Source organism: Poromitra crassiceps, assembly GCF_964638095.1.
Source record: "Poromitra crassiceps genome assembly, chromosome: 6".
In the NCBI taxonomy this organism is placed as follows: Eukaryota; Metazoa; Chordata; class Actinopteri; order Beryciformes; family Melamphaidae; genus Poromitra; species Poromitra crassiceps.
The window spans coordinates 16984247-16998568 of NC_139627.1; the positions used below are offsets into that span (position 1 = coordinate 16984247).

At 41.5% G+C, this 14322-nt stretch overlaps 1 protein-coding gene across 2 annotated transcripts; it reads left to right on the plus strand.

Annotated features, from left to right (window-relative positions):
* The first annotated feature begins 198 nt into the window (after positions 1-198).
* On the plus strand, positions 199-9268 carry kmt5aa (lysine methyltransferase 5Aa). Of its 2 annotated transcripts, none has more exons than XM_083639297.1 (7): positions 199-423; positions 2426-2651; positions 3173-3434; positions 3540-3627; positions 4568-4627; positions 6146-6336; positions 6676-9268. In XM_083639297.1, the coding sequence occupies exons 1-7, from the start codon at positions 415-417 to the stop codon at positions 6884-6886; spliced, it is 1047 nt and encodes a 348-aa protein (XP_083495423.1). In that variant the 5' UTR covers positions 199-414; the 3' UTR covers positions 6887-9268. The 2 variants fall into 2 exon arrangements, with proteins under 2 accessions (XP_083495423.1, XP_083495424.1); XM_083639298.1 differs by having other exon boundaries at positions 6152-6336.
* Positions 9269-14322: the final 5054 nt, after the last annotated feature.

Consider the following 14322-nt stretch of genomic DNA (forward strand, 5'->3'; position numbering starts at 1 on the left):
GCTATGAGTTGGACTGTTGAATAAAGGGCCTTATTGGTTATTTGCCTGTACCCCTGATATGAGCCATGCATTGTCTTTTGTGTAATTGTAGTCTTTAATAAAGTGTTGTGCCGCACACAACCTGCAGAGGGCGACAACAAGCGGTGACGACTCTTCCTCGCTCTCCTCTCCATGCCGTGTTGGTCGGAATATGGCGGAGAAGAGCTGTGGCAGCTGCAACGGCTGAGGACTTTTAAAACACCACCTATACCGAAGCACACGCTCATCAAGACAAAGTGTCCCCGGGGCAAGAGTGTCGGGAAGGACCGTCGTACGCAACGGGCAGGACAAGTCTGTGAAGCGGCGGCGGATGCGATTTATTCTGTCCTCAAAGCGAGGGACTAGAGCGGCCAGGAACCACAAAACAAGTCGGACATGAACGGGGTAAGTTTGCTTGTTAGTGGCATCACCATGCCAAATATATACATAATAGGTAAGAAGACGGCCCATTGCATTCAGACGGAGACCAAATGATGTGTAAGGGTGTTTGACAAATGAACGGTAACGGTGCGGTTCACTGGTCTTTAGTGCTGTAAGTTACATCGCTCATTGTGTGTGTGTGCTCGCTAAGGTTAGCTGGTAATGAATGGTGTCTGCCTGCGTCAGCGAAGGGCCAGCCAACAAAAACACTATTTTTGTTGTGTTGGACCACGGCTCCATAAAGGTTCACTGCAGCCAATTTCGTTCATTTTAAATGCAGATAATATTGGCCGAATATCTATCGTCGGCTTGACTTGTTGTTGTAAGTGTTTGATACCGACTCGAGGGATTTAACTCGCAAACAATGCCGAGCAGAGAGACATGTGCCTGTGCCTGGCTGCCGTTATCTGATTCAAATTTTGAAGGCAAATGAGAGAGTTGTTGTGGGTGTGTTTCAGGCAGCAGGGTCCCCCAAAACCCTCATGTGCTGCAAGGAAGTGTGTTGGCCTCTAGTGTCCTCTATAACCTGTTGTAGATTTGTATTTTATTACATTCTATCTTTGCCCATCTGGGACAATATAAAATTAACGTTTTTATATTTTGTTGTTGTTGTAATAATTAATTCCTGATATAGAGAAAATTATCCATTGATTCTACTGTACAACAATCCCTTTAAGTCTTAATTGAGTTTTAAGAAACTAGCTGTATGGACAACAGAATCAAATTGAACGTTTTATCATATAAACAAATGTCAGACATTTAATTTTATTCTGATCATAAGTGAAATACTCAAATGCAACCATTGAGTATTTTTTTAAGCTCTTTTGGTGTTCGTTGACTGTTATTTGCAGGAGCATAATTAGCTGAATTTGTCCCATTGCAGTGGGCAAAAGGTCAGCTTCAGTTGATCTTCATTCATGAAAATGATTCTATAGTCTTTTAGTAATACAACGTAATGTTTGCGTTACCTTCTTCTAACTGTGGGTTAAATGCAAAAGCAAATGACATTGCAGCCAATGATCGCTTTCAGTCTCATTTCTCAGATTTGTGTTTATTTTCCATTCCATTCATAATCAATGTGATTATAAAAAACAACTTGTCAGAATGTTCTTGTGTAGCACACATGGATACACAGTGCAGGACTGGAGGGAATGTGTTGTTGCTGCCAACACTTGCTGCTGTTGTGTGAACAAACCATAGGCTGTGTATAAAAAATAAACAAAACTGCTGCATCGGGGGTCAACTTCAGCTATGACCTATTTGAAGTGTGCATTAAAAAAAACCGAATCAATCAAGTCTAGGTTTATTTATTGGCTTATGATTCTTAGAAATGTACTGATTTATTGGCTGACTATCAGTTTCAGCTGCAAATATAGTTATCGGGTCCTGTCCTGTGTTACTTTTACTGCGGATTCATTTTGTTTGTGGACTTAGCATTTTTGTGACCTTCTTTTCTAGGAGTGTATCACTGGCAGCTGTCAGATTAGCAAACGGATGAAACTTATATGATATTTTCTTTAAAAAAAACAGCTCATTATTGTGCATTTGTACTAAGACTCTCACAAAAATGCACAATGATCATTATCAGCCGACATGGGTAGGTAAATATCAGATGTGGGGCGCCTGGGTAGCGCAGAGGTAAAAGCGCTCGCATGCCACCGCGAAGATCCGGGTTCAATTTCCGTCGGCGGTAGGGGAGGGGAACTGGGGTGAATAGCGTGATCCTCCCATGTGCTACATCCTGCCGGTGAAACTCATCGCTCCAGGTCGGTAGAGGGGACCGGAGCAACGACTGGGGCAGCAGGGGGCCTTGGCCAAGTCCAATTGGGCAGAAAACAGGCCAAAACTGGGGGGGGGGGGGATCAGATGTCAGTAGTATAGGCCTAAAAAAACAAACATCTGTGCCTCCCTAATGATTATACCAAATGTGACCTTGACTAATGACCTTTCACCTCTGTATCGACAGGAAATCGTATGCAACAGCCATTCCATCACCCTGTTAAGCTGCAACAAGTCCAAATCCTCCTCAGTCCACGATGAGATGATGATCCAGCTGACGCAGGAGGGACACTGCTCTCCTAGATGCTCCGTGCAGAGTGACTCTCGGCAGGATGAGATGATGATCCAGCTGACGCAGGAGGGACGCTGCTCTCCTAGATGCTCCGTGCAGAGTGACTCTCGGCAGGATGAGGGTAGGTGTTTCTGCCACAGCTCTAGGGGCTGGGTTAAAAAAAAAAAAAAACCGATATATATCGATATTGAATCGATATTCATTTGAAGGAGCTGATATCGATTCATGAAATCCAACATCGATATTAATAAGGGGACGTCACAAAAACTAATATTTCAATGAAAATTTCCTATTTGCACAGTATTGTTAACAATAATAGGACTGATGTGTGATTATTTTATTTGAATAAAATATCCAAAATAATTTGATCTTCATCGGAGGGAATTGGCTTTAGTCTATTAACAGTTTCTGCAAGACAGCAAGCAGATCACCGTCATGTATTTTTGTGTTGTAAGGGATTTGCTAGTAGTTGGCAGTGAAGAGAATCCAAGAAACACAGTATTGAGTGTTGTGACAGCACATCACCGTGAAGCACAATTTTCAGAGCCACGGTATGCTGAGCTGAGTGGTATCCTGAGCTGAGTGGTGTTTTCTGACACAGTGCCTTTCATTCAGTTTCCCCTTTTTGCCCATTCCGTCCAGGCAGGAGAACGAATACCATCAGCGCGAAAACACAAGACTTGGAGTTCACAGAGAGGGAGAGCGGCTACAGCCAGTGCTCCCCCTGCTGGTCAGACGAACAGCCGTCTCCGCCGCCACTCCACTACGCTCAGACCCGCCTCCGCTCCCCCGCCCCACGCGCTCTCTCTCTCAGTAGCAGCTTGTCTCACTCGCCCCTCCTCACCAACCACAGCCACCAGAGGAGGAGACACCGAGTCAAAGGGAAGAAGCCCACACTGAGAACGTAAGGGCATGCCGAGTGTGGACGCATTGTGTAATAAGGATCCACCGCAACGCTAGGAAGAACGAAACCACGGCAAACAAACATTCTCTTTCTTTCCCATTACAGCACAGAAAGCAAAAATTCGCAAAACCGAAAAGTTACCGACTACTTCCCCATAAGACGAAGCTCGAGGAAAAGTAAAGCAGAGCTCCAGGTAGGATGACGTGAAATTATTTCTGTAATATACTTTTCAAGATACAGGGTAAGGGGGGTACGGTGGTGCAGTGGTAAGCGCTGTCGCCTCACAGCTCGAAGGTCCTGGGTTCGATTCCCACCTGGGACGCTGTGAACGCTGAAGGAATGCGTGCCCGTCCGCATGTCCTCGAGTGCCCACCGCCCGGGTGGGGTCGTCAAAAGGGCCTTTCTGTGTGGAGTTTGCATATTCTCCCCGTGCCTCCCGGGGGTTTCCTTCATATAGGAACCCCCTTCAGCAAAACATGCAATATCCTGGTTGCTAATGTGGTTCCTCCTCTGGTCGTTAAGGGCGCCTGTTCGGAGGGAGGGGAACTGGTTGGAATAGCGCAAACCTCCCATGTGCTATGTCCTACCGGTGAAGCTTCCCCTGTCAGGTGAAAAGAAGCGGCTGGCTAACTGCCCATGTCTCGGAGGAAGCATGGAGCCAGTTTTCGGCTCTCCCCAGATCGGCAGAGGGTGGAGCAGCAACCAGGATAAATAAATTAAAAATGAGCACTAATGGGGGATAAAAATGGGATAAAAAATCGGGGGGCCGGGGGAATATTATACAAGATACAGAGTAAGTTTACACTGAGTTAAGCTGTTCTTATTTGGTCACACTGCTTTTTTGTATGCTTCTGTGTGTGTGTGTGTGTGTGTGTGTGTGTGTGTGTGTGTGTGTGTGTGTGTGTGTGTGTGTGTGTGTGTGTGTGTGTGTGTGTGTGTGTGTGTGTGTGTGTGTGTGTGTGTGTGTGTGTGTGTGTGTGTGTGTGTGTGTGTGTGTGTGTGTGTGTGTGTGCGTGCGTGCGTGCGTGCGTGCGTGCGTGTGTGCGTGAGAGAGAGAGAGAGAGAATGTCTATGTGAGAAATTACATCTGCTCTTCTGCAATAATGCCACCTCATTTTCCATCCCATCACCAGTGTGAAGAGAAGAAGCACATTGATGATCTCATTACAAATGGCATAGAGGAAGGATTGGAGGTACGTTGAATTCTGCCTGTGTATTTAGCTTACAGCTAACCTGACTCAGGTTAGCTTACAGCGGGGGTTCTCCACCTTTTGTAACGTAAGGGCCACTTTTGATTGTGAAAATTGTCCGACGACCGACCACCTTCCTAAATAAACGAGAAAACAAAACTGAACATGACATAAAAGCGGGGGAGGGCTGTATGTGTGTTATGCCACTGTCAGCTGCTTGGGTGATATTCAAACATAACTGCTAATTGAAATTGTGCATTTTAATTTGACTTTTTTTTAAACGTTAGGTAGCCAACCACATTGTGCAGAAGGGAGGGAAAGAAAAAAAGGGCGAGAATAACATAATTTTACTGCCTTCAGCACACTGTCTTTAGGACCCTGGAGCTCCTATACAGAGAACATGAATTAGCAATGTAATGTACCTCCGTGCTGCCGACAGCTGTCCGTCACATAGATAGCATCTCCCGCTTTATCTCCTGCTGCTCTTTGGAATCCATATATGGTCTTATTCCATACGAGCGGCAAGTGAATTGAAATGAATCGTCCATAATCTTGAAATCAGGCTGCTACACCATAGCTACACAACAAACTGAGTCAACTTTGACCTGCCCTGGATGGATGTGCTTCTCTTCTTCTTCTGTGGTTTTCTCTTCTTCTTCTGTTACCAAACAGAAGCGCTTCTCTTCTTCTTCTGAAGCACATCCAGGGCAGGTCAGAGTTGACTCAATCAGTCTGTTGTGTAGCAGCCAGCCTAGCGTAGCCTATAGATATGATCTGAGTTCAAGATTATGGACGATTCATTTCATTCATTCATTACAATTCAAGGCTAGTCAATGCTAACATACATTTAGGTAGTGTGTGTATATGTGTGTGTATATATATATATACACACTAGAGCCGGACCGATATATCGGTCCACCGATATTGGCAGATAACCGATATATCGGTATCGGCCGATATGTTGGCCGATATGCCGATATTTTTGTATTTTGTATTTTTTAAGACATAGACAACATGTTGTTGTGTATATTTGATCTTTTTTCTTAATTCAAGTTATATTTTATATTTGTTCTATTTGTGTTTTTGTATTTCTAATTATTAAATCTCCAGTTAAGTTTACCGTTTCATTGCATTGATGTCATTTTGGACAAAGTTTATTGATAAGCTGTAAAATATCCTCCCTACATTACATATCTCAAGTCATGTCAAGTCATATCTTTGTCAAGTGTTTGATATTTGAGGGATCATTGCAAAAACATTGTGTAATATAATGTGTATATTTAATATAAGAATATCGGCCGATATATCGATATTGGAATTCTTTTACTCCCTAATATCGGTATCGGCATTGGCCTCAAAAATCCAGTATCGGTCGGGCTCTAATACACACACACACACACACACACACACACACACACACACACACACACACACACACACACACACACACACACACACACACACACATTATTTTGTATTAGGGGGATATTATGATGGAATCTCTGTCCTGCTCTCTTGCAGGTGCAGCATATAGAAGGAAAAGGGCGAGGAGTGTTTGCCACTCGCTGTTTCCAGAAAGGCGAGTATGTGGTGGAGTACCAGGGGGACCTTCTCCAGATCACCGACGCCAAACAGCGGGAGGCCGAGTACGCTCTGAACCCCGCCACCGGCTGCTACATGTACTACTTTCAGCACCTCTGCAAAACATATTGGTATGACAAACCACTGAACTTACCTATTTTATTCTCACTACATTTTACAGTGACTGGACTGCAGAATATAACATTACAAAATAAGCAACGGCGTAAAAGAGTTGCAATTAGTGCCTCCTGGGCAGATTTATTTTAATGTTTCATTTATTTTCACGATTTGTTCCTACATTTTTCCGTTTTCCCCATCGCCCCCCCTCCCCGTAGTACTTCCATGTACCCCTAGGGGTACGCATACCCCAGTTTGGGAACCACTGCATTAGAATAAGGTAGTAACACATGCGCAGAGTTCTCAAGTGGTTCTTCCCCATATGTTAATGCTTTGTGTTTTTATTCTTACAGTGTGGATGCCACTAAAGAGACTGGTCGAATGGGCAGGCTGATCAATCACAGTAAAAACGGAAACTGCCAAACCAAACTGCACGACATCAACGACGTGCCGCACCTCATCCTGGTGGCGTCCCGGGACATCGACGAGGGCGAGGAGCTGCTCTACGACTACGGGGACCGTAGCAAAGCCTCCATCGCCGCTCACCCCTGGCTCAAGTATTGATCGCGGGATCCTCTCAAAGGAAAGGGAAACTTAACACTTGTGTTTCTCATTAGCTAGTGTAAAAATGGCCTTAGCAACAGAATGTGTACCCCTAGTTTTCCCCCAATATTCAGGGGTGGGATGGGGTTCTACTGTGTGTACAGGGGGGAGAGCTGATGGGGTACCAGGGACGTAAAACACATTTAGATCGAGGTACAACTGCTTTGTCAGACGACATCTGTACTATTATTTATACGTCTATGCTATTTTGTTTTATTTTTTTTGCGCAGTACATTTATTTTGTACATTTTGTATTACCAATAGACCAATGCTTCCACAGCATGCAAGTGGTAGTTAGTGTTCTGCATTTTTATAACACATTTTTTTCTTAATTGGTAGTTTAGTTACTTAGCAATAATGATATTTATAGCCCCAGAGCCCTCCAGGAAGATGCAGTCTCCAAGTAGAGCCATGAGATGCAAATTACAAGCCCTTTTTAAACGGTTCTGTTCAAGTGGAATGTGATTCTGGCCATTGAAACTCACAAAGAAATTGTTTTGTATAGCTGTATAGTTTTTAGAATTTGAACAAATCTGTACCTCGTACCCACAAAACTGTCAAATGTTCACAACCAAATATTCCACGTGAAAGTATTTAACAGTAGAACCGCCAACAGGTCATTTTTCATTTAATTTTATTTAATTTAATTTTTTTCAAATGTGTTTAGCCAGAAGGTCAAATTTACCCCGACCATATCTGGCATTGTTTCCGATCAAGTGCTTAAAATTTACTTTATTTTTAATTTTTTTTAATCATTTTATCTTATCTTGTTGCTTCATCTTATTCAGTTTGTCTCCATAGAAAATCATCTATTCTAATTAGAATATTTAATATATTTAATGAATATTCTGTGTATTTTTTTTTTAGCTGTACATTTTTCTTAGGCAAATGAAAATTTCCATTTCTTGCCATTGTCTTACTTGGTTATCAAGTCACACAATGAGCTCGAGAGACACACAAATGACCTAAATCAATCACGCACTCTCACTCGTCTTATATCTCACACAGAATCTTAAATGATCGGAAATGACAGCTCTACATTTACATTATTTTTGTCTCGTCACTTTTGATCAGTTGTGAGCTACAAACTGATGCTTAATGTCACTGGAAATAGTGGTGCAGCAGTTACAAAACAAATTCAGTTTTAATTAGTTTATTCAACCATTTTTATTATTATTATTTAATGGTTCAATATGAGCATGACAAATTAAAACTTATGCAATTCATACAGTCTCTTTTCTTTCCATGCAGGTGGCCCAGTGAAGCAAAAAAACCTTTAGCCTTCCTATGCAGCGTTCCTGTTTTCAGTAGGATACCGTACCTCGCTCTTTTCAATGATGTTAACGTACAGCGCTTCCTAATCTGTTTTGAAAAGCGCTATATTTGTTATTTATTACTATCTAAACTCTTATAAGCAGAGGAATTGGACATTGTGGGTTCGTGTTGTGGGTGCCAAGACCATTTGACAAGGTTAAAGAAGGCTTTAGTTTGGGTCACACTGGTATCGTCCATGCACGTTATGTGTAGGATCGTTAATAAACACATCCTCTCAAAAGTGTTCACCTCCTTCTACATTTCACACATGTTCTTGGGATACAAAAATATGGTAAAATGCTTTTATCATGGATTTCAAAGTATAAAGGAAATTCGAGATATGAATTTGATGGTATAAAACTCAAATAACAGGAAAAAAAAAACTACTCATTGAGGGAAATATATTTTGCAAAAAAAATGTATTATATGAAGTTGTTCTCTGAATGTCTTATTTTGGTGTGGTGAAAAGTTTCAAGTAGCTGGCTCCTTTCAAAATTGTTTTAAATCAAGCTTCTTAGCTATTGTATGTATCGTTCCCCCTCAATACATATGGATATTAGGTTGTAGCATGGATTCTGAATGGAGCTGCATTCAAGTAAATATATTGTTATTGTTGAATTGATTTCCCATTGTTTTAATTCAAATGCAAAGCAAAAAGGTTTTCAGACTTCACCATGTCATCAATGTTATCTCTATTGCAAAGCGAGCAAGTCATTTTTAGAAAGTAAGATGCAAGAAATCTACGTGTGTAATCTATGAATATACATTTCAACCTTCCCACCTCCACCACGAAGTCTGTTCACCTGTTGCAATATGTTACACACGTTGATTTTCTTTTTTATACATGCCTTTCTTTAACACTGTTGAGATTGTTCAGTTTTGTGTAAAATGAATGCAATAATATCTGAGGGGCAGAATTGACCTGTTGGCAGTTTTAGCAGATGACAGAGATCTCGGCTGTTGTAGCGTTAAATAAATCTTTATGCTGGGGTTGAGGCATTGTTAAATAAAGATGTTTTATGCAAGCAACAGGAGTGTGCAACTGTTTCATACTTTGGATTACATATGAAAACAAATTATGACAAAGGAACTCCCACTACAAATCCAATGTTTTGAAGAATTTGAACAAAATTTGTAGCCCCACATTTATTTTTTAATCAATATCACACCTTCACTTCGACACCACCTGTTTTTGTTGGTCTTCATATTTGAAGCAGAGGCATCTAATGTTCACTGTACAGTCAGCCCTAAAGCAACTTATTGTCATAATAAAACACTTAGAATCTGTAATTTTTTTTAAATGCCACGTCAAATTCCATGCCAAATAGAAAGCACACAAACTTTACAATAAAATACTCTTTGGTAAGCTAACAATACAATGCGATTTAGAAATGATATCTTTCTATCTCCTCATAAAATAACAGATTGCTAACAGACTCATAACCGAGTGAATAGATTCTGTCACAACTCACGGGTGAATACAAGATCATGCTTAGTGTCTTGTGATAAACACAACAGTTAAATTGTGACAGGGTTCACTTAAAAGGTTAAAGTCAGTTCTGCCACTGCTTAAAGAGAAAGCATCAGGACATTTTAGTTGGGAATTAAACCACTTAATTATATGTTGGGTAACTGTCAGATAGATATATTGCACACAAAATCTGACAAACACCTCACACATTATAGAGATTTTATTATGAAGGAAACATGTTTGAATAGAAGGCAAGTTATTGAATGAAACGAGTGTGCATTTCTCATATCTTTTTTAATATCCACTTTAATTAGTTTCATAGAGAACTCTTAGGGAAAAATACATGAGAAATGGTGATCAACATTCACTAATGGGCTGAGGGACTGCAGTGAGCTACCAGCAATGCTGGAGAATATTTCCCTTTATATATGTTTCAAATCTCAATAATGTCAGGTCTCCAGATCCCTTTTACCCACACATGTCACCATAAGCACTTCAAATCTGTCAAGTTTTGCCAAAGCAACGGTGGGGCCGTTCTGTGGAAATAGATATCCTTGCATCATATCTACCATATTCGGTAACACTTTCTCTGAAGCTCATGTATATAATGTATTATGAGCACATTCATAAAACATTATAATGCATTTTTTTGCATGGAGTTTCTGTGTGGAGGAAACCCCCCGGGAGCATGGGGAGAACATGCAATACATGCAAAGTCTACAGAAAGGCCCTTGTTGATGACCCCACCTGGGCCGTATAGGCACTGAGGACATGGGGACACACCCTCATCACCCACAGCGTCCCAGGCGGGAATCGAACCCAGGACCTTCTTGCTGTGGGGCAACAGCGCTACCACTGCGCCAACGTGCTCCCCCATTTGTACGTCTATAAATGTTTCTAATCATGCATGGCAACTTATATTAAGGTTTATAAAATATTAAAGTGGTGGACATAATATGTATTATAAGTTCAACAGTCATAATGCTTTATACCTACATGCCAAAGTGACAGCAGTGTTTGAAAGAATAATCTTTTTCGTTTGACACTTTACTTACAGCCAGCAAATACTGCTCATAAGTCCTCATAACTGTTACAGTAACATACAATTGCTAATAACCTTATAGTGCTGTCACTTTACTTAAAGCTCAGTCGTGCTATAGTGTATTGTTGATATTTATTATAATACATTATGTCCACCACTTATACGTTATATAAACCTTGTTATAAGTTCCCATGCATGATTATAAAATGTACGAGTTTTATAATAAAGCCTTATGAATGCATTGTCAATGCATGTCTTATGCTCATAATGCATTATAGATATGCCCCTCATAGAAAGTGTTACCGTGCATTCTTATGCAAATGAGGGCAGCCACTTGCTTTGACTCATGGGTCTTTTTCACAGCTGCCATTTTGTGTCTAAAAGGCACGGTAAACACAGGTGCAACCAACTCACTAATTAGGACCCCAGCACTGGAACACCTCAACGGACCAGAAGTTGGAAACCCTAATTCAGGGATACTCAACTTGCTTTGCCCGGGGGCCACTTTCGTGAAATGATAGAAGGCCAGGGGCCAGTTAATAAAGAAACAATATACATTTTTCTGTAGCGGATTGTAGGTTTTTGGGGTGTCAGCCGGAGTTTAGTCTGACAATGTTGTGCACACCGGATAGTTAGTTAAGTTAGTTAGGTTAAGTACATACATAAGTGCCTGGGTAGCGAGCAGATGGCAGGATTTGACAATTTAGCAGCTAAATCATAGATTATTGAAAGATATTCCATATTCCAGACTGAAATGCTATAACAGAAGTGGAGTATTGGCCAGAATGACATGAACATTTGGACACTTATTCAGCGGGTATCTTGCATGTTGCGTTCAGGTGCACTGTAAAAAAAAACAGTGGCCCGCGGGCCGCAAGTTGAGTATCACTGCCCTAATTAATGTTTTTGGTGCACCTGTGCTACTTCCTGTCTTTTAGACACAAAATGGCTGCTGTGAAAAAGGCCTAGTGACACTGTTTCCTTTAGCCTTATTATGGAGGCCATTTTGACATTCACCTGCTCAGTATCAATGAAGCCAGTGGTGAGTGTGAAGGCACATTACACAAGCTTTAAAAGCAGAAGCCTTTCAATCAGCGTAAAACACACTCGCCAGTCACCGCTCCAGTTTATCAACTCTCCCTTTCATCAACCAACCAGCCAGCCTCCATTGTCTCCGGTGCCGTAAACAATCACTTCTCAGTTCAACTGAGCACAAACTGAGGAATAGTGTTGATGGAACCATATTGTTTTCTATTGTTCACACAAATACGATGCATGTTTCTATCCGGGGCTGTATATGGTATTTACCGTACCATTTACCGTATATTGTATATATACGGTAAATGACACAAAGGGATGCCTACACATCTTTCCACGCACATCTAAAAAATAAAAATAAATTAAATAAAATGCCACTCCACACCACTGTACACTTAGGAAGTGTAATACTGCATGGGCTTTGAAGTGACATTCTCCCCCATTCCGACAGAGAACAGTGTGTTATCTCTACTATCTAGGTCAGGTCCCAAAAGGCCCCAGGATGGAGCTGTTATAACCTGACGCTGCCAGATGGGGGCGGTATTGTTTTCACAACAGAAACAGCAGCTGGTCAAAAAACACATTTGGACTACAATCAACGTCTTCCTTCTTAGGGATACTGAAAACACACTGTATGTCAAAAGAAAAAGTCATTTTGAGAATGAAATCAAGCTGCTGAGAGACCTTTCTTTGCATATATCTGTATCATGTTCCTGGTATGGTAGGTTTTCATGTACGCATGATGTGCAATGACTGTTTTGGCACTGTTGGAAGAAAATGGCAGACTTTTCTGAGTGGGTGTACTGTACATAGTGTGAAACATGCCGATTTTCTGGCTCTTGATTCTAAACATGAATTCAGAATTTGTGTTAAACGGTGTGGAGACTAACCTCATTCATGTGCACACAGTTTCATGATTCATGTGCACACTATAGACCAGAACACCGCCGCGGAATCAAGCGTCAAGCGCCAAGGCCACGCCCCTTTTACGGGGAAACCCACCATAGAGACATTGCATGTAATAGGCCACGCCCATCACGGGGGAAGAGCTCCGTTCATTTCCACACACCAGCGTCATTTTCCTTGAATTAAACATAGCTAAAAGCTGTTGTGTGGTGGGCTGCGCAGACAACAAATGTAAAAAATCGCCAGTTAAAGTTTTTTTGTACTCCTGAGCAAAACAAGGAAGCCATTGAGAATTGGCGAGAAGAAAAATGTGGATCTAGCTGTCAAGAAGTAAGTTGGAGTGTTCATCTTCCGTATATACGATCTTTTGGTGCAAGACGCAACCATGCACGTGACATAGGAGAACGCCAGGTTTGGACAGGAGTTTGTGTTTTCCCCCGTCTTGGGCGTGGTTTCTGAATGATGACGCGCTACGCAGTGTCTCTATAGGAAAAGACAGTACAAGTAGCCGAAAACATTTCAAACTATTTAAAACGGTTTAATTTGATAGAGATATGCCAAAGAGTTGCTGTGTTGTTGGTTTCACTAACAATAAAAAAATAAAAACCCGGATTTGAATAGAGTAGGGGTGACACCGTCAATGTGGATGATGTAAGCTGGTGGAAACTCATCAGTGGGCTGGATACAGCGTTCATGTAAGACAAGTACTATTGTCGATGTATCTTGCGCATTCTATGGCCGGCCGAGTTTAAATATATTGTCATGTCATGGTGTCTTTGGGTCATTTATAAACAAAATGGATTCTGTTCTTTTTCGAACTATTTTTTTGTACTGCTATTTTACATTGAAGTCATCGGCGAGTGGCTTGCGTTTTCCCCCTAAAAGGGGCGTGGCCTTGATGTTTTTTGTACCCGGATGTGCCCGTCTGGTCTATTGCATGATTGCGATTTACAGAAAGAAATGTGTACTCGTGCTATATGAAGCAGTTCATAATTCTGAGAAAAACGTCTACGCATTTTTCCGTCTTTGTGTGTACACAGCGTTTTTATCGTGGTTCTACACAAAATGTTATACATGAGCTCCTGTACTAGATTTGTAGAGCTGCATAGTTTGAATGTGCACAATGCTGGTGACCGGGGGGTGGGGGGCTGCCCCCTACTAGCTGCCGACATGGAGATCTCAAGATCTGAAAATTTAAAATAAAATAAAATAAAATAAAAAAAGAGATAAAAAGAATGGGTTTATTCCTTCCTGGTTTTCGAGGGTTATGTTTGGCTGTGTGAGAGGAAATAGCGTTAGGTATAAATTGTATGATTTCCGTGCTGGTTCATTTGCCTGTCGTTTCCTTCATCGAAAGAGCAAAAATACAAAGATTAAAGAAATTCCGTCCAGTTTCTGCCAAAGCAATTGTGTTAGCATCTGGAATGATGTGCTTTATGGGAGAAATTTAACAACACCATTTTGTGCCCCAGGCCTCGATCTGTGTCAAGGTTACTGCCACTCGTTAATGCTGGAAAATATCTTACTGATAACTTGGGTTCGACAAGCAGCAGCTTTCCACGGTCCTGAGCTCACCATCTCTCCTTTATGAATCAAGCCTGATTCCGTTCCACATACAACTTTCTA

What these genes read in the sequence shown, in the direction of transcription:
- kmt5aa (XM_083639297.1), top strand. An exon ending in AAGAAGCCCACACTGAGAAC is followed by an intron (nt 3,435 to 3,539) that starts GTAAGGGCATGC and finishes TTCCCATTACAG; the next exon opens with CACAGAAAGCAAAAATTCGC. An exon ending in AAAGTAAAGCAGAGCTCCAG is followed by an intron (nt 3,628 to 4,567) that starts GTAGGATGACGT and finishes TCCCATCACCAG; the next exon opens with TGTGAAGAGAAGAAGCACAT.